Genomic DNA, 26,143 nt, shown 5'->3' on the forward strand with positions numbered 1-26,143 from the left:
TATTCTCTTATAGCAGCATGAACAGACTAAGACATTTACTTTTTATAAATTTAAATCCCCGACTCAGTTTCAGGTGGCAACATGACCATCTATATTTCTTAGCCTCTATGATCCAGAGATGACCATATGACATAGTTCTAGCCAACGATTTATAAGTAGATGCCTGCCTGCTAGAAATTTCTGAAAATTTTAATTTCCTAATACAAATGAAACCCCTTTCCCATTGCCCCCTTCTCCCTTCTCCCTCATTCTTGTCCGGAAGGTGGACATGATGGCTGGAGCCATCTTGCAATCATGAGAAAAAACAAAGAATATCAGAGATTTTTGATCCTAATATACTTAAGCCACTAAATCCACATCAAGTATTGCCTACTTGTGAACTTACATAAAAGAAAAACAAACCTCTAACTTTAACCAGTGTTTAGTCTGGCTTTCTTTCACTTAAATATCCCTAAATAAAATACAAAAGATCAAAAAAAAAAAAAAAAAAAAAAAAAAGGATGAGAGTAGGTAGAAGCATAAATGAAACCCAACTGGTCATGAGTTGATATAACCTGAAGTTGAGAGATACGTACAGAGGAGTTTATTATACCCGTTTTCTCTACTTTGCATATATTTAAAATGTACCATAATAAGTTATCAACATTTTTAAAAATAAAAAGAATGAGAAACTTGGTTATAAATTTTAACTTTGCCATTTAGAATTTGGATGGTCTTGGGCAAGTTTATTAACATCATTTTTTTTTTCATCTGTCAAATGGGGACGGTAATACTTACTATTCATAGAGCTCCACCTTCCAATCTAGTCACAGTTACCTACAGAAAGTCCCTGGCAGGAATGTCCTCCATCTACCTGATCATCCAAAGATTAGTTCAAGTCTCATTTTTACCCACTCAAGTTGATACTGAATCCTTCTCTGAACTCTTATTTTACTACAACTCACTACCACAGTTCGGTGCCCTGTTGTCCTCTAATTGTTCCACGTGTGGATATTAAAGCATTCCATGCTGGTACCCTGACAAAGTTTTTTTTTTTTTAAGTTCATTTTATTTATTTTGAGAAGGAGTGCATGCACACACATGCATGTGGAGGAGGGGCAGAGAGAGGGAGAAAGAGAATCCCAAACAGGCTCTGTGCTATCAGCACAGAGCCCAACACGGGGCTTGATCTCACAAACCACTCAGGACCTGAGCAGAAATCAAGAGTCAGTTGCTTAACCAACTGAGCCACCCAGGCAAGCTGAACCCTGACAAACTTCTGAATCTCTCCTGCAATGAGTACAAGTTCTTAACAATATTTGCTGATTGTTAGTTTTTAAAATCTCCCAATTAATTTAATATCGATTCCAAAAAAATGCCATTTTTAAAAAGTCAAATTGTATACATTTTTAAAGTATCCTAAGTCATATGTTCCTAAGTGTATAAGATCAAGAGGTCTCTAAAAGTAAGCTATTTTCCCTTGGGCAGAATTTCCATAAATGTGGTTAAAATAAGCCCAAAGGAGTTCACGGTCTTTTCATTTAAAACAAATAATGTATTGGTATTTTTTTTCTATTTCTCTTTAATAGTTTTCACTGAAACAACCAATATTGATGCAGTCTACATGAAAAAAAGCATCAAAAAGTTACTGATGCTATAGCTATCAAGAAGAGCTATGATATTTATCACTGAGATACAGGAATGAAAAAAAAATACTGTTAGTTTTTATAAATTTTCCTCATTGTATGCATGCACCTTTTATAAAATAAACAATAGCTTATTTTTACCTATATATGAAGTCACCATTTCACATATAATGTAGTACTGTACGTTAGCATAAAAATATTAAGAACTAGAAAGGATAACATAGAATTCACCTGGAAAATGTATACAACATAGCAGATATAAATAGCCCACACTTAATGAGATAAAACTAATTTCTCTTTAATCTCAAAGACAAAATAATTATCCACATAAGCAGGATAAAGAAAAAGTACTAGAGCACCAGTTGAAGCACACACACATACACACACACACCCAAAAAAACAAAGCAAAAAACACTCATACCATTGCTGTGCCCTTATAAATTAATAAGTCAACTTAACTTTTTCACTCAAGCACATTAAAAGTCCACAATAAAGGCAGACATCTCGTCAGGAGACTTTTTAAAAAAGTACCAATTTCTCCTATTTTCTAGCTACAGCATATGGTTTAAAAGTACCTGGATTATTTCTTTAAAATTACAAAAAGGATTTCAAAAAAAAAATTACAAACAGGATTTCAATATCATGGCATTTTCACGAAAACTACTAACAGTTATCAGATTAGAATTTTACATTCAAGTAAGTTAAATGCCTGTTAATATTCCCTAAGTAAATATTCACAAAGCACAATACTCTATAGGAAAACATGCTTACATACCTGCAATATGTGAGGTTTATGAGCTGCCAATTAACACAGTAAATTATCAGATAATGAAGTGTTCTAAATGAAGTATTCCTCATTAAGCTGCACAGCACAAAATGAAAGCCTTACATATAATACATAAATGGGCCGAAATTTTTGAAATGAATTTCATTCAATGCATCAAACTTTAAATGAACCTGTAGACTCATTGCAGAAAGACTGGTTTTCCCATTAGTATCGAGATGACAACAAAATATGACATAGCCTGTAAATTATTATATATAATCTACACAGACAATATACTTAGAACACAAAATAAATTTCAACTGGAGAGTTTTAAATACAAAAAACTAACCTGTCTTGCCAGGATTCACAGTTAAATTAATTATAGCATTTATTCACAGGATCACTAAGGAGATTTTAACATTACTTAGAAACAAAAATTCAAATAAATACAAATATAAGAAAATTATAAATACAAATATAAGAAAATTAAAAGGAAAGAAATGTTTCTGTACAAGTTTTTTAAGGAGGAATGCAAACATAATTCTTTGTAAACCAGCCCCAACCCCTGCAGGACTTGCCACAACCAAATGCAGTTTGGTTCTTTATAAAGGTCAATTTTATCAGAGCTTTTGATATGTGAAATACATATTTTCTACCTACCTTGAATGTTTATAAAGTTTACGAGGTCTACTATGCAATTTCCGATCCCAATTCTCTGGATCACTGGAGTTACTGTCATAAGGATGAGGCCGTCCTGCCATCCCACTTCAAGCTTCCTCACACTACTGCTCTGAAAGCATATGTAGCACCCATAACCTACGTGAAAGAGTAGTGTTGACCTTTAAATCTGGTCCACGCAGAATAAAATAGTCAACAATTTTACATGCTTTCTGACACTACTGTGACAGATTTTTAAAGTGATGAACAGGATTATAAAATATCAGACATACAAACTGCCACAAATGGGATTAAAACAAACACCATAAGTCTTTTCAGGTACTTTTAATCTGATTCGTCTATTAAATCTGCTTACCCCTATGCAACAGTTTAACGGTGTGTTATTTATACTTAGCAAATACACTTAACTGCCCTCTGGGTACCTCAAGTTTCCAAACATTAATATAGAACCAAAAAAAAGCAAAGCAATTCCACAAAATGATTCTTTTGGACAAAATTTCACCTGGAATACATTTCTTAATTACTAAAAGTTTTAAGATGCTTAACAAAGCATCTAGTAAAACCAAATAACAAAGCTGTTATTTCTTTAAGAGCCCCTGTAGAAATTTAGTGTGGGCTCTAAAATAAAAGTATGTAAACACTTTACATATCTAAAATAAAAGTATTTACACTATCTAAAATAAAAGTATGTAAAAGTATGTGATGTTTCCTTACATTGTAATTACCACAAAAATACAGTATTGATGTGATTCATACATTTCATGCCTTTTCACATGCGAGACTTGTGACTGTTTTTTCTACTAAAGTCATTAAATTATAAGAAAATTAACAACAGCTTTACAGAACACCTGAGCTAAGTACTTTAAAGTATATTCACTATCCAATTTAACCTTTACCTTACAAGGTGGGCATTATTATCATAAACGGAACAGAAAGTGGTCTCAGTAGTTTAGTAACTTTGCCAAAGGTCACAATGTCAGTAAATGGCAGGATTATAAAGAATAATGAGAATTTATTATATGGAATGAAGTCTTGATCTTGATAAATGTTCAAGCAGGAGTATTTTGTTTGGATATAATCAAATTTGACTTTCAGAGTCTCCAAACATCAAAAACAAACAAACAAACAAACCACACACACACAACTAAATGAGGTTAGACAATCCAGAACAAAGTTATAGAATTTGGACCAGAACAGAGGTTTCCTGACACCCACTCCTACATGCTTCCTATGCACTTTTCCAAGATGGATTTGATAGAGGAAAGTGAGGGGAGTTGTACATAAACATCAAAAGGAATCCAGATTTGGAAAAATACTATACCTTACTTTTATAAAAAATTCCAATACAATAGGGGTGGCTTGGTTGGCTCAGTCGGTTAAGCGTCTGACTTCAGCTCAGGTCATGATCTCGCAGTTCGTGAGCTCAAGCCCCGCATCAGGCTCTGTGCTGACAGCTCAGAGCCTGGAGCCTGCTTCAGATTCTGTGTGTGCCTCTCTCTCTCTGTCCACCCCTCCCTCCCTCCCTCTCTCTCAAAAATAAAGATTAAAAAAGAAAAAATTTTTAAAAAATTCCAGTACAATCTCATAAAAAATGCCGAAGGTAAATTCATTCAAATTTTGAATCTACCTCAGAGCTCATAAAAAAGAATTACTTCCATAAAAAATAAAAGGTTAAAAAATATAGATTTCCACTTTAGAGAAACTGTTTTTGCTATTTGATAATTTTTTCTTCATAGTTAATTAATACTTTCTTTTCAAAAACAATTGAAATATTACAATAAGTGGACACTTTAATATAATAAACATGTAAACAAGTAGGTAGATCAAGGAGTGAAATTAAAATTACAGAAAAGGAGGGCACCTGGCTGGCTCAGTCAGAACTCTTGATCTCAGGGTTGTGAGTTCAAGCCCCACACTGGGTGTAGAGATTACTTAAATAAACTTAAAAAAATAATAGAAAACGCAAAGTCAGAGAATTGTACAATGGCTAATTCAAATTGCTAAGTAAATGCCACACAGTTTATATGCTGAATGCTCCTGGAAAAGGAAACCTGTTTCTTTAAGGATCAGTGAATAATTAAAAATCAATCAGATATCAGAGGAACATAAAAACTATAAAATTATTTTGAAAAAAAAATTTCAATCTCACTTCAGTTTTTTTTTTTTTAATTTTTTTTTTCAACGTTTATTTATTTTTGGGACAGAGAGAGAGCATGAACGGGGGAGGGGCAGAGAGAGAGAGGGAGACACAGAATCGGAAACAGGCCCCAGGCTCTGAGCCATCAGCCCAGAGCCTGACGCGGGGCTCGAACTCACGGACCGCGAGATCGTGACCTGGCTGAAGTCGGACGCTTAACCGACTGCGCCACCCAGGCGCCCCTCTCACTTCAGTTTTTAATTATAAAAATGTATTTACTAAAAAAGAAACTCTTTAAACTTCAATTTGATATTGTATCTACTTATCTGTACAGGAGAGATGAGGCAGAAGAGAAGGGTAAGAAAGAACAAATCAGACAAAAGAAAAAGTCAGAAAAAGGTGGTAACAAGTATCGAGAAAAATAAAAAGGAAAAATAAAGACATAGAGAGGCTTAGTAGGTTTGTGTAGAATGAGATTTAGAATTTTTTTCCTTACTTTAGAGGTCTTCCAATAAGCTATTTCAGGCATTAATATTTCTTTACAAGAGCGTTTTATCTCCTCCTGACATTTAATTATAAGACACACCCCTCTGGATACCCAAAGATGTCCACTGGGGGAAGAATGATAGAGAAAGTGACTAAAAAACAGAACCTCAAAGAATACATAAGGCAAATTCAGATCTACATTTTCCAACATTTTACAGTGGGTAGCATGTAGGTAGCAGATGGGAAATACCAGTAGGTCTTATTAATCAATCTATGAAAATTAAGAAGCATGTATTTTACAGCCAGACACAAGAAAGTAAAGAATTTCAGATGAAAGTTATCAAAAAGGTCAACTGAAAAATCATATTTACATTTGTCAATAAAACTTGGGTATCACCATGTGAAAGATTTCTTCCCAATCCTTACTCCCAATAGTCAAGACTACGAACAGGCTAAAAACAAGGGAAATTCAAACTGCGATATCTGGAAAAAATATGCCTGTATTTGCCTACATGTGCTGGCATACTTTCAAATGTTATCAATAAGCTATAAACAAGACTACAAATAGATAAAAGGTAAATGACACACATATACTAGTTTGAAATGTGTAAGAATCTCTTCTATTTTAATCAATCTCTGCATCATAGTGACATTATATTTTATTTCATTTCATTCATTCATTCATTCATTCATTCATTCATTCAAGGACTTACTGAACACCAAATATGATACGCCAAGCTATTTATAAGATGCTAAATCAAGTTGGGCATTGTTCCTGTGCTCCAAATCTCACCCTAGTAAAGGAAAAAAGCCTCAGTTGATGGCTCCACATACCACTTACTCCTGTGTCTCTCTCCTACCTGCATAGTTCTTACACCATTACCCCAATTCTTCATCTCCATTAAAACTTGGGTGTTCTTTAGGATTCCATCTTCATTTGCTGGGTCCAGGGAGACAGCGGACAAAAAAACCATGAGGACCAAACCCTTGAGAACACCAGGTTTTACATACTACATACACTGTTTTCATTATCTCTATATGAATTCTTCAACAAGCACCCCAAATTCAACAATGCCAGGCTCTATCTTGGCCTCCCACATCAGCTAATGTCATCTCTATTCACTAACTCAAGAACTCCGAAGTCATCCTTGACTTCTCATTTCCCAACATCAAGTCTACTTCAAAATTTTGACTCCTCTCCCTTTTCATTCGTAAGGCTGCTGCCTTCAACTGAATCCTTAACATATATCTGCAAGGATTTTGGTTGACCTCTTTATCACCATTCAGTCTATACTAGCTGCACTGTAATCAAAATTAAGAACTTTTAATGACTCTCCATGTCCTGATCTAAACTCCTTACGATAAAAAGATCCTTTAAAATAGAGGACTTTTGGCTCCTCAGTGTATACTTCATACGGGCAAACTAAAGTTTATTATTGTATGGATCTTGTAATCATCAAAAACGTAATTACTGGACTACTAGAAACAAAGTTCTTAGAAAACATGTCACAGTTCATTGCTTTTTTAGGCATGACAGAAATTGTGGGGAATAAACTTAGGAATTCCCTGAGACTGCACTGATGGGTTAACAAGGCATAAAGAATTAGAAAGCCACAGGATGAACACACCCAAGTTTGGGTAAACAAGATTAGGTAAACAGGGCATAGGCTCCCAGTACAGGACAAAGATATAGGAATAGAAAAGCCTCAGGATGAAAGCATCAAAAATGAGGTAAACAAGATTAGGTGTTCAGGGCTGAAATGCCACCCAACTTAGTAAAATAGCAGAAAGCTGCTTTCACAGGAAGGATGGACCAAAATAGGTAAACAGGTAAACAGGACTATGGAAAACAGCCAGCAGAAGTTGCCCTGAGTGGAACTAATTAGCAAAAGAAAGGTGCCTTGTTGACCCTGAGGTAGCATGCTTCATCTTTCTAGTCCTCTTGGCCAGTTTAGGTAAACAGAGGTGGCGCCTCCTGTCTGCTGTATACAACCTCCCGCCCAGCACCAGAATTTTGTTTTGTACTGACCCAAACCCCTAACACTGCATATCTTCAAAACCTCTTTTCCCCACGCCCATGAGTTAATGTCCACGGTTTCACTGTATCCTTGTGCACGCCCATTCTGATCCTAATAAAAATGGAGCAAGGGTCAGAGCAAGGACCCTTACTAGGGGCTCCTGTCTCCTCCCAGACATTAGCCTCTCTTGCATTTCAATTTTGTGTCCACTCTCTTGCTGGACAAGAGAAAACTCCAGACCCAGAGCCTATGACAAGAAATAATCTAAATTCTAAATAATTTAGATATAATCTGTGCAGAGGGAGGAACAACTAGGCCAACTGGCTAGAGACATGCATTCAGGAGACTGTCTGTCAAAAGTCAACTAGGAAAAAGGCAATTCAATTACATCTCTTCTCTTGGATATTACTATTTAAAAAGGGGGTGTGGGGGAACAGAATCTTCAAGATTATAATAACATAAATAAGTGGTCTTTGGGATACTATTTCCAGGTAGTATTAATTAATGGCAATGATTCATAGAAAAGTTTTGTGTTTTTTTTTTTTTGAAAAAAGGATAGTACATGGAGACTTTATTCTGTCCTATGTTGTGTATCAGTGGGCAAGGAAGTTTAATTTTCTCCTATTTAAAGCTCAAAACAAGCTAATATTATAATCATGTTTTATAGATGAAAAGATCTTAGAGCTAACATTAGAATCCCAGTCTAACAGAAAGCCCATGTTCTTTTTTTTGTTTATTATTTTTTTTTTTTTTTTGAAAGAGAGAGAGATGGAGGGAGGGCACATGCACAAGAAGGGCAGGGGCAGAGAGAGAGGGAGTGGGCATCTCAAGCAGGCTTCTGTCAGTGCAGAGCCCAACACGGGCTCAAACTCACCAACCAGATCATGACCTGAGTCAAAATCAAGAGTCCATGCGTAATCAACTGGGCCACTCAGGTGTCCCAAGCCCATATTCTTTCTAACATACTAAGCTAGGTATACAGAAATTCATTAACATTTGTTCCCTACAGCCAGCAGATGTCTTTTTTTAAACTTCAGCCATCTTGTGGCTTTGTTCATCCTACTGGGATCTCATTCTGAATAGTGTCATTATATGAGAACTTTTCTATTAACGGAAAATTGTTTTTATCTCTCAAACTTTGCAAACAAAGTAATTCAAGTGTGGTGGTTACTGGAGAGAAAGACCTGATAAGTAAGAGGAAAAACAATGAAAAGAATAAAATCACACAGTGATACCAGCCCGAAGAGCCAAGACAAGACTGCCTTTGGCTGCAAAGAAAGGCAAGTATCCAGAGGATATTTTAACTACATCAATAATTGGAGAGGCTGGAGAGAATGAATACTGCTACAGATAACTGTGAAAGAAAAAGAACAGGCTGGGAGGAGGGGGTTGCCTGGCTGGCTCAGTCCGTTAAGCCTCAGACTCTTGATTTCAGCTCAGGTCATGGTCTCACACTTTGTGAATTTGAGCCCCCTGTCGGGCTCAGCACTGACAGTGTGGAGCCTGATGGGATTCTCTCTCTCCCTCTCCCTGTCCCTTCTGCTCTTTCTCAAAATAAATAAACTTAAAAAATAATAAAAACAACAGGTGAGAGCAACTTTTTAAAAGTTTATTTTGAGAGGCAGGGAGGGGCAAAGAGAGGGAGAGAGAGAATCCCAAGCCGGCTCTGCGTTGTCAGCACAGAGCCCAACATGGGGCTCAATCTCAGGAACCCTGAGATCATGACCTGAGCTGAAATCAAGAGTCAACACTTAACTGACTGAGCCATCCAGATGCCCCTAGAAGCAACTTTTTTTTTTTAATTTTTTTTTTTCAACGTTTATTTTTGGGACAGAGAGAGACAGCATGAACGGGGGAGGGGCAGAGAGAGAGGGAGACACGGAATCGGAAACAGACTCCAGGCTCTGAGCCATCAGCCCAGAGCCCGACGCGGGGCTCGAACTCCCGGACCGCGAGATCGTGACCTGGCTGAAGTCGGACGCTTAACCGACTGCGCCACCCAGGCGCCCCTAGAAGCAACTTTTAAAAGAAAAGTAAACCAGAGGGGTGAAAAGAAACCTGTACAGGCAGCCAAGTTAAGCAATCATGTGAGCCTCCTACAGATAACAATGATTTAAACCTCGATAAAATACTTTTTTAATGTTTATTTTTGAGAGAGAGAGAGAGAGAGAGAGAGAGAGAGTCCAAGCAGGGGAGGGGCAGAGAGAGGAGGAGACACAGAATCGGAAGCAGGCTCCAGGCTCTGAGCTGTCAGCACAGAGCCCGACGTGGGGCTCAAACCCACAAACCGTGAGATGGTGACATGAGCCGAATTCAGACGCCTAACCAATTGAGCCACCCAGGCCCCCTGTAAACCTGGATAAAATATTTTTAAAACTACTGTTTAAAAGCACTGGCAAATATCCCAAAGCATAAAGTAGTGAAAGAAGAGCATATTCTGAAAGGCAACAGAATTTTGTGTTCAGATGAAGTTCTTATGCTGAGTGCCCTTCCCAATCCCCTAGAAATATGGTGAAGGAAACCAGCCAGCCATACAGCTCAAAGTAGTAGAGAAAACAGTTCAGAACTAGAAGTGCAGCTGGAAATTTAAGTCAGACATACTGGAAGTGAAAGAACCACACAGAGGTATGACCCAAAATCTAAACATAAATTCTACTAGGCTAAATTACACACGCATGGAGGAGAGACTCCAGGCCCTCTGTGGTAGACTACAGAGGAATTTACCCTTGAAAGCTGCACGGCCTAAGATCTAGGAGTTTGATGCTTTTTAAACTGAGTGCAGGCCCAACCATACACAGCCCAAGCAGCAGGAAGCTGAAACCCTTATTGGCTTAAGAGTGCCAGAGGACAGAAACCATCAGAGCCAGAGAAGCTAGAAATTAAAAGGGAATATCCAAAAGTAGAGGAAGTACAGGGAGGGTGAGCTCCAAAATGTGAATGTAATCTAGGCCCAAATTTTTGGCTGATCACCAAATTACACAGGTGGCGGGAGCACTTTCCTCCACTCACTCCCCAGGAGACCATACTAAAAACCAAGTAGCTGGAAGAAGTAAGAACTAAGCACAGATATCAGATGGTATACACTGCTTGGGAAACAATGTGTGCGATTGAGTCCAGGCAACTTAATGGTCCACTAGAACAAAACAACAATACTCATAAGAACATTATAATCAATACCCTGGTTTCTGCCAAAAATTATGCGATGCAAAGAAATAAGAAAGTAAAACAGCAATCAATAGAAAGTGACTCCAGGTAGGCCCAGATATAGGATTTAGTGAATGACTTCAAACCACATATTTAAACAATTAAAGGAATATATTCAAAGAACTACAATAAGAAGGTAGTCTTGATGAATGGCAGAAAGGGATTCTCAATAAAGAAATGAAAATTATCAAAAAATGAAAACTTCAGCTGTAGCTGGAAAGAATAACTAAAATGAAAATTTCATTAGATGGGCAAAACAGCACACAAGATGAGGAAAAAAATAAGGGAACTTGAAAACAGATCAGTAGAAATTATCCAATCCATAGACTACAGAGAAACAAAGACTGGATGTTATCTGTAAACACAGGTGGGAAAGCATCTAACGATACAACATGTAAGTAATTAGAGTTACTACTGATACACTCAACAAAATGGAATCTCAAAAGTGTTATGGTAAGCTAAAGAAACCAGACTCAAAGGTTCCATACCAGACGATTCCATTTCTATAACATTCTTGAGAAGACAGGGATATAGAACAGAACAGCCAGGGCCTGTTCCCCCCAGGGCTTGGGGAACTACACAGGGACAGCACAAGTTAATTTTGGGGGGGGTGATGGAACTATTCTATATCTGGATTGCGGTGGTGGTAGTTATGCAACTGTATGCCTTTGTCAAAATTCATAAGACCTGTACACCAGAAAGAGAATTTTGTTGGATGTAAATTTACAAAGAAATTCAAAAAGAAAGTGAAAAAATTAGCAGAGATGTTTAATACTTATAATTATCAAACATATCAGCATGACATATTTAAACCAAGTTTTAATCAAAAAACCTAAATCATATTGTCCCCATTACCATCAAGGATACTTAAAGCTATCTTCCCACTGCTCACTGCCATAATGACACACATAACTTTTGATAATGAAAACCGGTGGGAACCTTTCTACTTCTGCCACAATACTAAGTGGCTAAGACAAAAAGATTTTGGAATCAGAACAACTAGTCGTATGACTTTGTAGAAAGAAGCTTCTTAACCTCCAAGTCCTCAATTTCCTTAAATGTGAAAAAATAACATAATTCTCATTACCATTTTTTTCTCTATTACCTATAACTTCCAATCAAATTGTTATAAAAAATAGATGAGTCAGGGAGCACCTGGGTGGCTCAGTCAGCTAAGCCTCTGACTCCTGATTTTGCCTCAGGTCATGATCTCACAGTTCATGAGTCTGAGCCCTAAGTCAGGCTCTGCGCTGACAGCAAGGAGCCTGCTTGGCATTCTCTCTCCCTCTCTGCCCATCCCCTGCTCAAGCACATGTGCTTGCTCTCTCTCTCAAAATAAATAAATAAATAAACTTTAAAAAAATATGAGTCAGGAAACCTTATATAGTAACACAGTGCTGGCACATTGCTGACTTTCTCTAATAGACTACTGAATGCAAATTTTGTATATTTCATTAGCTCATTCATGACTTTCTAGTTGCCTTTTGAGATCACAGAAAATGAGAATTCCTAGGAAGTTGCTCAACAATTAATGAGCACCTATAATGTGCTAGATGGTTGGAATAAAAAGATGAAACGGGTATCATCCATGTCCCGGTTCAAAAAAAACACACAAAAAAACCTCTAAAATAATCACAACACAGGAGCAGGGGATGAATGATTAGGGAGGGATAGGATTTCTACTCACTTTCAATTATCTTTATTTCTCCAGGGAACTGACCCTCCCTGTTCTACTTAACATCAAAAATACCTTAGACTTTTCAGGGTCATCAAAAAACCACGCACTTTAGACAAAACTGCTGATAACACTTTTAGCATCTAAATCAAAACCTTATGTCATTCCTATAGTACTTAGATGAAAACAGTTATTTCACTGTTAGCTTACCCATAAATTTTAATGCATGGAAGAACAAACCAACCATCCTCGTTTCTAACCTCAGCAAAAACTCCTTCAGTTATTTTTATCATAGCATTCTTGCTGTATCCCAGAAGCTTAAAATTTTAAAATTCTCTCTTTTGGAGATAAAAGTCCCCTGCTACATAACAAATTACCATAAACCCACCCAATGGTTTACAACACACATATTATTTTCTCAGTTTCTGCTGGTCAGGAATCTGGCGGAGTTTAGCTGGGTCCTCTGCAAGGCTACAATGAAGGTGTCAACCATGACCAGATCCTTATTTGGAGGCTCAACTAGAGAAGGATCCACTCCCAAGCTTACTGTGATTGTAATAGTTCATTTCCTCATAGTAGTAGGATTCAAAACTAATGATGGAGAGATAGCAAACATGCTGGCAAAATGGAGTTTTATAATTAGGGAACATCTCATTACCCTTAACATATTCTTCTGGCTAAAAGGAAATCACAAATTCTGCTCACACTAAAGGGCATGAACACCAGCAAGCAGGGATCAGAGGAACTACCTCAGAGTCTGTCTGCCATATTATCCAATATATTCTATGTATTACACTAAAAGCTTAAGATTCTGCTCAGCCCTTGTTCTAATCATACATACCACTATACTAACATACACATACACACAAAAAGCATACATCTATTTTCTCTCCTTGACTTCACACATTTGTCACAGCAAAAACCTGAAACCAATCTAAATGTTCATCAAAAACAAACTGGCTAAAACTCTGCATAATATCATGCAATCAGTAAAAATGAGATAGATAATATGTATACTAATAAGGAAAATATTCCAAGATACATTGCTACACTAAAAAGCAAGGTACAGATGTGCATTATGTACCTCAGTATGTTTTAAAAATTCATACGCAGGGGTACCTGAGTGGCTCAGTTGGTTCTTGACTTCAGCTCAAGTCATGATCTCACAGTTTGTGAGTTTGAGCCCCACAATGGGGCTTGGGATTCTCCCTCTCTCTGCCCTCCCCCACTTGCTCTCTCTCTTTCAAAATAAATAAAAATAAACTTAAAAAAATAAAAAATTTAATTAAATTAAAAAATAAAAATACATATGCAAACCAAACACAATGTGCCTAGCTGGCTGAGTCAGTAGAGCATGTGACTCTTGATCTTCGGGTTGTGAGTTCAAGGCCCTTGTTGGGCATAAGGCTTACTTAAAAAATAAATAAAATATATATACCCATGCATGCATATGTTTTTAAAATCATTATAGGGGCGCCTGGGTGGCGCAGTCGGTTAAGCGTCTGACTTCAGCCAGGTCACGATCTTGCGGTCCGTGAGTTCGAGCCCCGCGTCAGGCTCTGGGCTGATGGCTCGGAGCCTGGAGCCTGTTTCTGATTCTGTGTCTCCCTCTCTCTCTGCCCCTCCCCCGTTCATGCTCTGTCTCTCTCTGTCCCAAAAATAAATAAACGTTGAAAAAAAAAATTTTTTTTTAAAATCATTATAAATATCACATAAAACTTATGACAAAGTTGCCTCTGCAGAAAGGCTGGAATGAGACTTTTCACTATATTCCTTATAGTATTTGAATATAACACATGCTGTTTGCATAATACAGCATTATCTACAATAAAGTATTTGGAGGTGGCTCTGTTACAGAAATTATCTTCCCTGTTTAATTTTACTTGCTTAAGTGTAGTTTTTGTTTGTTTGTTTCTGACTGCTTCTACAATATGTCAATACATATTATAGAAGAGGAAAAATATCTTTTTCCTCTACCCTTGGAAGTTCTCAACTGAAACCCCTATAACAAAAGACAGATTAACAGAAGAAAAGCATACAGATTTGTTTAATATAAATTTTACATGACACTGGAGCGTTCATAAAGAAATGAAAACCTGAAGAAATTATTAATCTGAGGGTTCTTATTTAGTTCTTATGTGATGAAGAGTGGAAAGTTGTGGAAAGATATAACAGGACAGAGTATGAGCTAAGTGTAGCAAACTGCCTGTTCCTCAGATTCTTCTCTGTATCCCTTCATCTTCAGAGAGAAGAATAATCCTTTCCTCTGGATAAAGGAAGATACCTCTCATGAGGGTTTTTTGACTTGCTTTAGAGACAGGTCAGAAAGTCCATCCTACTCCTGCCATTTCTCACATTCCCTCAGCTTAAAGTAATCGATATGCCAAGGTACCACATTTTGGGGTAGCATGTGCTAAGCCCCATCATTATGCACTGGTAGAATGTTTCTGCCACGTGTCTTGTATTAAACTGTAAGATCCTTAAGGACAAGAAGAAAGTATGATTCAAGTGTGTCCCCACAGCTTAGTACAACTGATATATAAGCTTTTACAAAATGTTTTAACATTAAGATGAAAGAAATTTCATTTAACACAATCTATTAGTAAAGGGGAAATATAAATGATGAAGATTTTTGGACAGTCTTTAACTTAGTTGCTTGTATTAAAAAAGAACAGTACCATATAATTATACCCATGTTTTAGTTATGGTAAAGAGCACCAATCATGTGAATCCTACCCTCAAATGAGCAAAAATTATAAATTCAATTTTTATTGCCAATACTTGCTCTCAGGAGATATACACTAAGAAAGTGGGGTTAAAGGAGGGAAAGTATAGGAAATAGCCCTGAAAACATTTTAAATAATATTATCAAATAACCCTTAAGTTTCCCCAAAATATTCCTTAAAGCTGTGGGTCAATTTCACAGAAGGAAGCCCTTTCAATTGTCAAGGTTTGTCCTTCTCTGATTGGCTACAGTTAAAGTAAGGCAAGTGAATAAAGTTAAGAAGTTTATTCAGGTTATTTTTATACTAGATTATGTCTGACTAAATTTTGTGTAACTAGTTCCATGATATCAAATTTAAATGATTTATGCTTTCGTTCAAAATGTATTCATTAGGTACTTAACATTTCTTCAGGCGTTTTGCTAACCGCTAGAGATATTCACAGATTTAATAAAATTGCATGGAATTTCCATTAAAAAGTAAAGTTCTTTGGCTATTTAAAAGGCCTCCTTATTTAATCCACCAAAATGTAAAACTTTCAATGCCAACTCACATTCAGCCCCTGATCTTCCAAAGGCTACTTGGAGATAAAATCTTTGAGGTAATTGATTTTTACAACTTCTATAGAATTTTTTTTTCAATATATGAAATTTATTGTCAAATTTGTTTCCATACAACACCCAGTGCTCATCCCAAAAGGTGCCCTCCTCAATACCCATCACCCACCCTCCCTTCCCTCCCACCCCCCCTTCCCTCCCACCCCCCATCAAAGCATAAGAGACTCTTAAAAACTGAGAATTTTTTTTTTAATTTTTTTTTTTAATATTTGTTTTTGAGAGAGAGAGAAAGAGAGAATGTGAGCAGGGGAGGAGCAGAGAGAGAGACACACACACAGAATCTGAAACAGGCTCCAGACTCTGAGCTGTCAGCACAGAGTCCAATGTGGGGATCGAACTCACAAACCGTGAGCCGAAAACCTGAAAAACCAAAAAACCTGAGCCGAAGCCGGACGCTCAACCAACTGAGCCACCCAGGCGCCCCATAGAATTTCTATTCAAATTTTGCTGATTTCTTAGTCAAGGCACTAACACTTCAAGAAATGTTTATTTGTTTTATCCCATCTTAAACAGATCAATGAATGTTTGAAAATCTTTCCACATCTTAAGCATTTTCTAAGTACCTGCATTACACGGATAGCATTTGTAAAGAACTAGATGCTGTTTATAGTGCTAAATTCTTAAAACTCATAAAAGACCTACGATTTTTTTAATATTCTAAAAAAATTTTAAGTTTTGTTTTCTGTTCATATGTCCCTATTTTTCCTTTTCTTGTATGACCAAATAGTATTGCATTCAAAACTGGAAACATCTTAATTGAACAAATCACCTTGACATAAAATTTAATATAGGCAAATCTCCAATAAGCTGATGAAGTGCCTAAATCAAAGGAGATTACATTCAACTCCTAAGAACAAGCACCCTTTAAACAAAGACTCTTAATTGTTTTCTTTTTTCCTCCATGACCCTTTAAAAAATATTTTTTTTCTTCTGAAACTTTTTAAATAAGTCATATATTTCCTTCATATAACCTTTATACTGTTCCATTTTGCCCTGTTCATTATCCCTGCTACCTTCTATTCCTTTCAGATTTTTGCTTGTTTATCTGCCATCAACTCGATAGGCCAGAAAAGGCCATAAGTATATTCAAGTTCTGGACTGTTGTGCTACCCAACAAAACTTCGTGTTTTAATGAAAATGGCTTATGTCTACACTGTACAAAAAGTAGCTACTAGCCTTATGTGGCTATTAAGCACTTAGAATGTACAACTGAGGAAATTTTTAATTTTCCATTTTAATTAATCTAAATTTAAAAAGCGGTATGTGGCTAGTAACTATCATATATGCCAGCACAATTAGAGGCAGAATATCAGAGCCTCCCCCACCAAAATAGTTTTCTCCTCTAAATGTTTCATTTTAAGGAATCTAAAATTTGCCTTGAGACAAATTACTTGCACACACACACTATACATATCTTTGTATCTTAATATTACAGGTAATGTTCCACTTATAAATAAAATAAAAATTATTTTCGGGGCGCCTGGGTGGCTCAGTCGGTTAAATATCTGACTTTGGGTTATGATCTTGCTGTTTGTGAGTTCAAGCCCCATGTTAGGCTCCGTGCTGACAGCAGAGACTGCTTCCGATCCTCAGTCCCCGCCCCCCCACCCCTCCCTGGCTTGAGCTCTCTCTTCCTCTCTCAAAAATAAACGTTAAAAAATTTTTTAACAAATAATAAAATTACTTTCTTATATTCAGAGATCATTGAGCCTTATTACAAAAACTAAAAGTCTGTGATACTGGTATATGAATAGACAGACAAAACAACAGAACAGAATAAAAGGTCCAGAAATAGACCCCTAAAACATGAAATTTTATATATGATAAAGAAGTGGTTTCTCAAATCACTTGAGGAAAAGACAGGCACTAATAAGTGGTATTGGGACAAATGGATAAATAACATCTGGGAAAACATAAAATTGAACACGTACCTCACAAATACTAGGACAAACTCCGAATGGATCAGCTATTATAAACACTGAAATCATACATATAACTAGAAAAAAAATAGGTGATTTCCTTTATAATATGGAAGAAGGTAAAGCCTTTCTTATTTGACTACATAAAAATAAACACCATTGTACTACAAAAAGCAGCAGAAATAACAAAACTTAAAAAATACTTTTCACTATATAAAAAGCTCTTTAAAAAGAGAAAAAAACCCACAGCACTCCCCACAAAAAAATAGAGAATGTTCAAAAGACATGGGAAATTATGAGAAAAATAAAGGTAAAAAAAAAAAGGTAAATAAAGGTAAATTCAATCTATTAAAGTACGTTCAACATAACTCATAAGAGAAATGCAAAATAATATCTCCAATTCTGACCATAAACTGTGTTGGTAAGACTGAGGAGAAACAGATATTCTCTACATTCTCATACACTGCTAATGAAAAACAAACAATATAACCCCCATGGAGAAAAATTTTATAATACCTAAATTATACAAATGTTTACCAGTCCCACTTGTAAAAATCTAGCCTGAAGATACAACTCCACAAATACTAAACAAAATATTCAAAATATATTCACTGTGGCATTATTTGTAATGGCACGAAACTGAAAACAATCTGAATGTGCGTCAAAAGAGGCTAAATGAATAAACCGGTACATCGACAGAATGAACTACTATGCATCTATAAAAAAAGAATAAGGGAGATCCCCATGTACAATTACGGATCGTACCCAAGATATATTATTAGATGGGGGGGAAAAAAGTGAAGAACAAGTAGGATACAGTTTGTTTTTTTTTCTGAACAAATATATACATATATCTATACATAAATACAAATATACATGTATTTATTTTTGCAAAAAGAACTCTAGAAGGATAAACAAGACACTAATAGAAATGGTTACCTACAGGGACAGATGGGAATGGGGTGAAAGCAATACAGATGTAAGCAAGGTTTTTGAGTATTCTTTTAATATAGTTTTGATATTTGAACACTGTGTTAATTTATATACTCTAAATAAAAGGCCTACTATTAGCATGTTCTAAATTGCAACACTTGTTTCTTTGGTTTTGTTTAAATAAACAGTAGATGCACATTATAAATTTAAGTGCAGATTTAGTAGCAATGAAAAGGACTGCCATGTCACTCAAATGCATTCCAGTCCTATTAAATACCTCCATCTAGAATAGCAAGCAATGACCAAGACATATCAAAATGGGTTCTTGAAGAAAAAGGTGAAGCTATCCTCATTTGGGAAGTTTACCAGACTAGTGGTAGGTTAAATATGTTTCAGCATTAAGTGAACTACAGCAAAATATTTACTGAGATTTTTCAAGTAGGACAGAGGTACAGGGGCTAGATGCATCTAATTCAGGAAACCTTGGATAACAGGTTGGATTTTCACATATATTATCTATGCTAATCCACATATCAATCCTATAAGACACAAGAGATGTCTTCTACTGTATAAGGTGATGCCTTTCTAAAAAATTGAGAAACTGGCTTAGGCTTAAAGGGATTATGTTATTTGCCTAATGTCATATAGCTAATAAATAAGCTAGGACACAGATACATACCGCTATAGTCAAATTCAGTGTTTTTTCCAACATACTATATATATATATATATATATATATATATATATATATATATATATACACACACACACACACACACACACTGTCTCTCAAATTTAATACACAACCAATTAAAATGCTATTCCCAGAAAATAAAAAGTGCTAGTGGTAGCATTTCAAATCAGTAAGAGTTAGATAGCTGGATTACAGACAGATTCAAGGTTAGATAGACAGGTTCTAAAAAAAATTAACTGCTTACCTATTTGAGCAGAAGATCCTTTCCAAATTTCATATTAAAAATTTCAAAGTACAACATAAAATCACAACAAAATCAAGGAGAAAATATAAGTGAATAATTATCTGACTCAGAATAAAGAAGGGGTATCTAAGCCTTTCCAAGTCTCAGAAAAAAAAAAAAAAAAAACATCAAGCCAAAGACTGCTAGTATGAGAAACAGGAATGTGCTGCCAGCCAATTTAAGCTAATATTCTCAACAAAAACTAGTAAAAACTTCATCAGGGATCAGATTTAGGATGGCACACAGGCTTCAAGAAGGATTGGTCAGACTACATAAAACTCAAAGAAAACTATAAAAGATTTTACATACAAAATAAAAAATTAAAATCTTAAATATATAGAGAATATTTACATATCCATATTAAAGTACCTGAATACTATGATGGAAAAATGGGCAAAGTTCATGAACTAGCAATTTACAAAAAGAATATGAGTGGCCAAAAAGGGGAAAAGAAGAAATATTCAACCTCACTGGTAATATAAGAAACCCAAGTTAAATCTGAGATGTTTAACCCATCAAATCGTCAAAGGTTTGCTGGTTGGTTTAATGACAAACAGTGAACAGTGATGGCTTAAGTATAGAGAAGATGGCTACTCAAGCTTGTGGGAATATAAATTGTAAAACCTGTAGGATATCATACACTTTGACACAAGAACCCTTTTAAAATTTTATCCTAACAAATATTGTTTATCAAAGCATTTATAAGAGGAAGGGGAAAGGAAAGAGGAGGGAAGAAATGTTAATTTTTAAATCTAATTACATATCTGTTATTCAAATTTTCTTTTAATTTCTTAAAATTTTTAAGTCATTACATACAGAATAGATGTGTGTGTGCGTGTGTAAAAAGACAGAGGCAGACAGACTGACCGACAGACTCTGGAAGCCATAATCTTTGGGTCATGGGATTTCAGTGCTATTTTCTTCCTTGCTCTTTGCTAAATGTCCCAAATTGCATGCACTGCATTATACTTTTTTGGTCGAAAAGAAATTACTTCCAAAAATATACTTTTATAAGTAATTTTTCAAAGTGCTCATTGTAAAACAATTTCAAAACCAACCAGTGTTCAAGACTACTGTTAAATATCAGTCACTAATGAATGACAAATGAAAGTAATAAAAGATGTCACCCCACTTTTCTTCTAAAACGACACTTTTACCCCTTTCTTAATGTTATGAGTTCAACTAATTTAACAGCAACATATGCATACATGTATATAAATAATGCATATATACTGCTTTCTAGTATTATAAATACACTACATAAACACAAAATGGAAATAAAAAAAGGGACTGAGTAAAGTATATATAAATGGAAGTTCTATTTTTTCTTTCAAATGGCACAACAAACAAGTTTTTCAGACACTTCCAGAAGTACATGCAACCCACTAGGGAGATAACTGAAATAAATCACTCAGAATCAGGAGACTTGCAGATCTGTATTCTAGTCTCAGCTTTCCCACTACCAGCCAATAACTTTTATCAAAATCAAGTAAGAGGATTTATTCTGCACTTCAATTTATTCTTCCAAAAAATCAGAGTATTAATGATTTCAAGTACTTTCAGCATTATGGTTTTATAATTCCACCACTAATAACTCAGCATTCACTTTTAAAAGAGAAACTCAGACAACGTGGACTACTCAATAAGAAGGAAACACCAGTGCCCCACAATTACCATCTTACAGGAACGTCTTGAAGAAAAGTCTCAATTAACAAACGAGGAACCAAAGGGGCTGAGCAGAGTGTGTTGTTTGCTCTCCAAATGTGAGAAAAATCAAATTCAATCCTGCATTGTATAAAGCACGCTGCCCTGAATGAAATAATTAACTTTAAAATAATTCAGCACTATTTGTATGATCATTCAAGAATAAGAAAATTATCAAAATACTTTGTTGTACAATTTTGTATCTGAGATCTCAGATTGAGATTCTGAGGTTTCTGAGCTTTAAAACTTATTTTTTTTAAATTTTTTTAAATGCTTATTTATTTTTGAGAGAGAAAGAGAGCACGAACAGGAGACAGGCAGAGAGAGAGGGAGACACAGAATTGGAAGCAGGCTCCAGGCTCTGAGCCATCAGCCCAGAGCCCGACGCAGGGCTCGAACTCACGGACCGTGAGATCGTGACCCGAGCTGAAGTCGGACGCTTAACCGACTGAGACACCCAAGCGCCCCTAAAACTTATTTTTAAGGTGAGATTTAATGTAGTCTACAAATAGAAAATGTAGAATAATTTTCTACTCACCTGCTATAGCAATGACCATCAAAGAAACAAAAGGGAAACAATCCAAATTGGTAAAAATGATTTTATTTTTTTAGAAGTAGATAACAGTATCCTAACAGATTATTTTTTTTAATTTTTTTTTTTTTTTTTTTTTTTTGAGAGAGTGAGAGAGCACAAATGGGACACGGGCCGAGAGACAGAGGGAGAGAATCTTAAGCAGACTCCACACCCAGCACAGAGCCAGATGTGGGGCTAGATCCCTTGACCCTGAGATCATGACCTGAGCCGAAATCAAGAGACAGATGCTTGACCGACTAAGCCACCCAGACATTCCAAATAAATGATTTTTAAATTGCCAAACCATCTCACTCTACTATATGCTACTATTCCATCTGACATTCAAATTACATAGAATTCCAGACATCAGTCAATGGATGCCTACACGAAAAGCAAGAAAAAGAGCTTCCTATTGTTCAGTGCTGACTAGAATAAAAAACAACAACAAAAAAACACCTTTATAATTTCTAGTGGAAGAGCCATATAGTGAAGCTGTAAACAGCCATTTGAACTTGTTTCCATCCAAGAGAGATAGCTAGATGTAAATTTACCCTGATGGATATGTGCTATTTTTGAAGCATAAACACAGAAAAACGTACTAACAAGTGATAGTCACTTTACTATTTACATAGCACTTTTACATAAGTTTATTTTATTTCATTCTGAAACTCATGACAATTGTGTTCTAGTTCCACTTTTCATGTGAGGAAACAAAGGCTCATAGAGGTTAAGTAACCTCATAGAGCTAACATCTGTGTTTAAACTCAGATCTAAATGATTCCAAGTAGGGTAGTACAAGCAGAAAAGTAGGATTATAATTAAAATGGCCTCAGAAAAGTGTTATGCATAGTTTCTAATAAAGTACTTCGATCAGTGATTCACTATGAGACTGTCATCCTCAGCCAAATACTAAATGTTAATTTCAATTTGTGACCAAAAATATTAATAGATATTTCAACTAATTAAAGATAAAAGTAAGCACCAAGTCTCAGATATTTTACATTTTCAATCAAAAAAATATAAACTATTAATTAAGGGCAATGAAAGATGCTTTGAATGGCAAAGATATCTTTTAACATCTTACTGATCTTCAGCAATCTACTGTGACATAAGATCACATATTCTACATAAAATCTTTTATTCGTTTACGTTCAAGTTTGGGCTGTTTCAAGTACTCAGCTCACTGTATTCCCATCATCTACCACTAACATTTACTAACCTCTTGATCCTCTCTCAGGGAGGATCTCTGAATTCTGATTGCTTGTCTTCCATCTCTGTGCTTTAGATTGCTACCTGTTTAGCAAGGAAGTGTGATTCAAGGATGCCAAAGTAAACCAGAGCAAGCCATAGTAGAAGAAATGCAATGTTAACTTGAACCCTAATAAACACTCTATCCAAAAGGAGAAAAAATTATTAAACAGTTCTTCCTCCCTTAATGAACACCAATAACTACCTCTTCCCCCCTTACTGTGGGTTCATAACCAACAAAGAAACAAAATACAGGAGTCAGACAAAGATAAAAATACAGCCAAAACCAGTTGCCAAAAAAGCTTCCTATTACTTCAAACATAAATTAAACTTACTTAGATCTGTAGCTTTCCATTTCTTTTTCCCTCCTCAGGCCCCAGCCTGCTCAGATAAATCTACCATACACACAAGCAGAAAATGTACATCCTAAGAATTGGGAGCTCCAAAAACAGAACCAAAAGGCACTGAGCAAAAACATACTCAATCCCTTCTAGCTTCACCTAATGCTTTCTTGGGAAGACAGCTCAGGAGATAGAAAAAAGGAGGAAAGCTACTTCCAAAAGAGAACTTCCTACTTTACAAGTCATGGCAGAAACACAGGAAGCAGAAAATGTTTCCCCCTTCAAACATAATCTCCACAAATATACAACAGATTCTTCAGAATGTTTTTAAAACTCTCAAACAGCAACACCTCACAAACATATTACACAGCGCCTGTTTTACTTCCTACACTAGAGAGAGGAGGAGGGACTGATGAAGAGATAGTAGACTAGTCTGATTTGAGAAGACTGAGCTAAAAGGTAGAAAATCAAGTCTTCAAACTACCAAAGTAGTCCTCATAAAAAAACCAATATTCTCTGTAGTCTTTGTAGGCGTTATGGTAAATTTAGTAAAACTTTGTAAAACTACACAGTAGACAAAGGGGTACTTCACCATTTTATCTTCCTTTTCAAAATTCTCTCCCTTACCTAGCCTCCTCTCTCACCCTTACAGCCATCAAAGACCCTCCACCTTGCCTTCAATGTGCCTAAGGTCCACTTTTCTTCTTGGTCTGACCTCTAAACTTCCATTCCCTTCAGCCCAACTAAATATGAATCAGATTATGTGATTAAAGTATTTCATACTAATGGGTAAATGTGCTTTAATCCACGGGGTTCAATCCTACAAATAATCACCAAGCTCTACAATGCATAATGCACTGTGTTTTGTCAAAGTACCTATTCTTACAAGAAAAGCTAGTTAAATCAGTTTTTTAATGTACAACGTAAAGAAGAGGAACATGAATGCCTGCTTCACATCACACTCTCCCCATCCCATTTCTATCTATGCACCTTCTCCTCACCCCATCTGCCAGGAACAGAATCCAAGGAACCAATACTGCTTCCAGTAAACGTCAATGACTGAGAAGACAATGTGAGATGGCAGAGCAACCAATTAACATTCAAAACCATAGATGAGTTACAGAGGGTCCTCTGAATTTAACTTCATGTATTAATTACAAGTACACTAAAGGGCCTCTCAATAAACCAATTTCCTTACAAGATACCTATAAATCAGCTTTGCTCAGAGTGTGAGTCATTACATGATACTTTACATGGAAAACCCGAAAGACTCCACCAAAAAGCAGCTAGAACTGATACATGAATTCAGCAAAGTCGCAGGATATGAAATCAATGTACAGGATTATATCAATGTATAAAATTGGTTACATTTCTATACACCAATAATGAAGCGACAAAAAGAGAAATCAAGAAATCGGCCCCATTTACAATTGCACCAAGAACCATAAAATACCTAGGAATAAACCTAATCAAAGATGTAAAAGATCTGTATGCTGAAAACTATAGAAAACTTATGAAAGACACTTATGAAAACTATAGAAAACTTATGAAAGACACAAAGAAAAGGAAAAACATTCCATGCTCATGGACTGGAAGAACAAATATTGTTAAAATGTCAATACTACCCAAAACAATCTACACATTCAATGTAATCCCAATCAAAATTGCACCCGCATTCTTCTCAGAGCTAGAACAATCCTAAAATTTGTATGGAACCACAGAAGACCCCGAATAGCCAAAGTAATGTTGAAAAAGAAAACCAAAGCAGGAGGCATCACCATCCCAGACTTTAGCCTGTACTACCAAGCTGTAATCATCAAGACAGTATGGTACTGGCACAAAAACAGACATATAAAACAATGAATAGAATAGAGAACCCAGAACTGGACCCACAAATGTATGGCCAACTAATCTCTGACAAAGAAGGAAAGAATATCCAAATGGAAAAAAGACAGTCTCTCTCATACAGAAGAATGAAACTGGACCACTCTTTTACACCATATACAAAAATAAACTCAAAATGGATGAACGACCTAAATGTGAGACAAGAAATCATCAAAACCCTAGAGGAGAAAACAGGCAACAACCTCTTTGACCTCAGCCACAGCAACTTTTTACTCGACACATCTCTGAAAGCAAGGGAAATAAAAGCAAAAATGAACTATTGGGACCTCACCAAGATAAAAAAACTTCTGCAGAGCAAAGGAAACAATCAACAAAAGTAAAAGGCAACTGACAGAATGGGAGAAGATATTTGCCAATGACGTATCAAATAAAGGGTTAGTATCCAAAGTATAAAAAACTTAACAAAGTCAACACCTGAAAAACAATCCAGTATAGAAATGGTCAGAAAATATAACAGACATTTTTCCAAAGAAGACATCCAGATGGCTAACAGAAACAGGAAAAGATGCTCACCATCACTCATCATCAGGGACATACATATCAAAACCACACTGAGATACCACCTCTCGCCGACCAGAGTGGCTAAATAACAATTCAGGAAACTACAGATGTT

The 26,143-nt window shown here is 36.0% G+C and overlaps 1 protein-coding gene across 5 annotated transcripts in view; it reads right to left on the reverse strand.

Annotated features, from left to right (window-relative positions):
• Positions 1-26,143, reverse strand: part of BTBD10 (BTB domain containing 10) — an 87,389-nt gene that overhangs the window by 57,187 nt on the left and 4,059 nt on the right. For 2 of the 5 annotated variants that reach the window (XM_045038979.1, XM_045038978.1), the window contains exons 2-3: positions 3,052-3,207; positions 2,401-2,487 (exon numbers count right to left, since the gene is read on the reverse strand). The exons of 2 other annotated variants lie outside the window; for them this stretch is intronic. In XM_045038979.1, coding sequence (XP_044894914.1) covers positions 2,401-2,487; positions 3,052-3,152 — 188 coding nt within the window. In that variant the 5' untranslated portion in view covers positions 3,153-3,207. The remainder of the gene's footprint in view (positions 1-2,400; positions 2,488-3,051; positions 3,208-26,143) is intronic. One more of the 5 variants, XM_045038981.1, reaches the window with a different exon arrangement.

This window comes from Felis catus, chromosome D1 (genome assembly GCF_018350175.1).
Source record: "Felis catus isolate Fca126 chromosome D1, F.catus_Fca126_mat1.0, whole genome shotgun sequence".
Taxonomy (NCBI): domain Eukaryota; kingdom Metazoa; phylum Chordata; class Mammalia; order Carnivora; family Felidae; genus Felis; species Felis catus.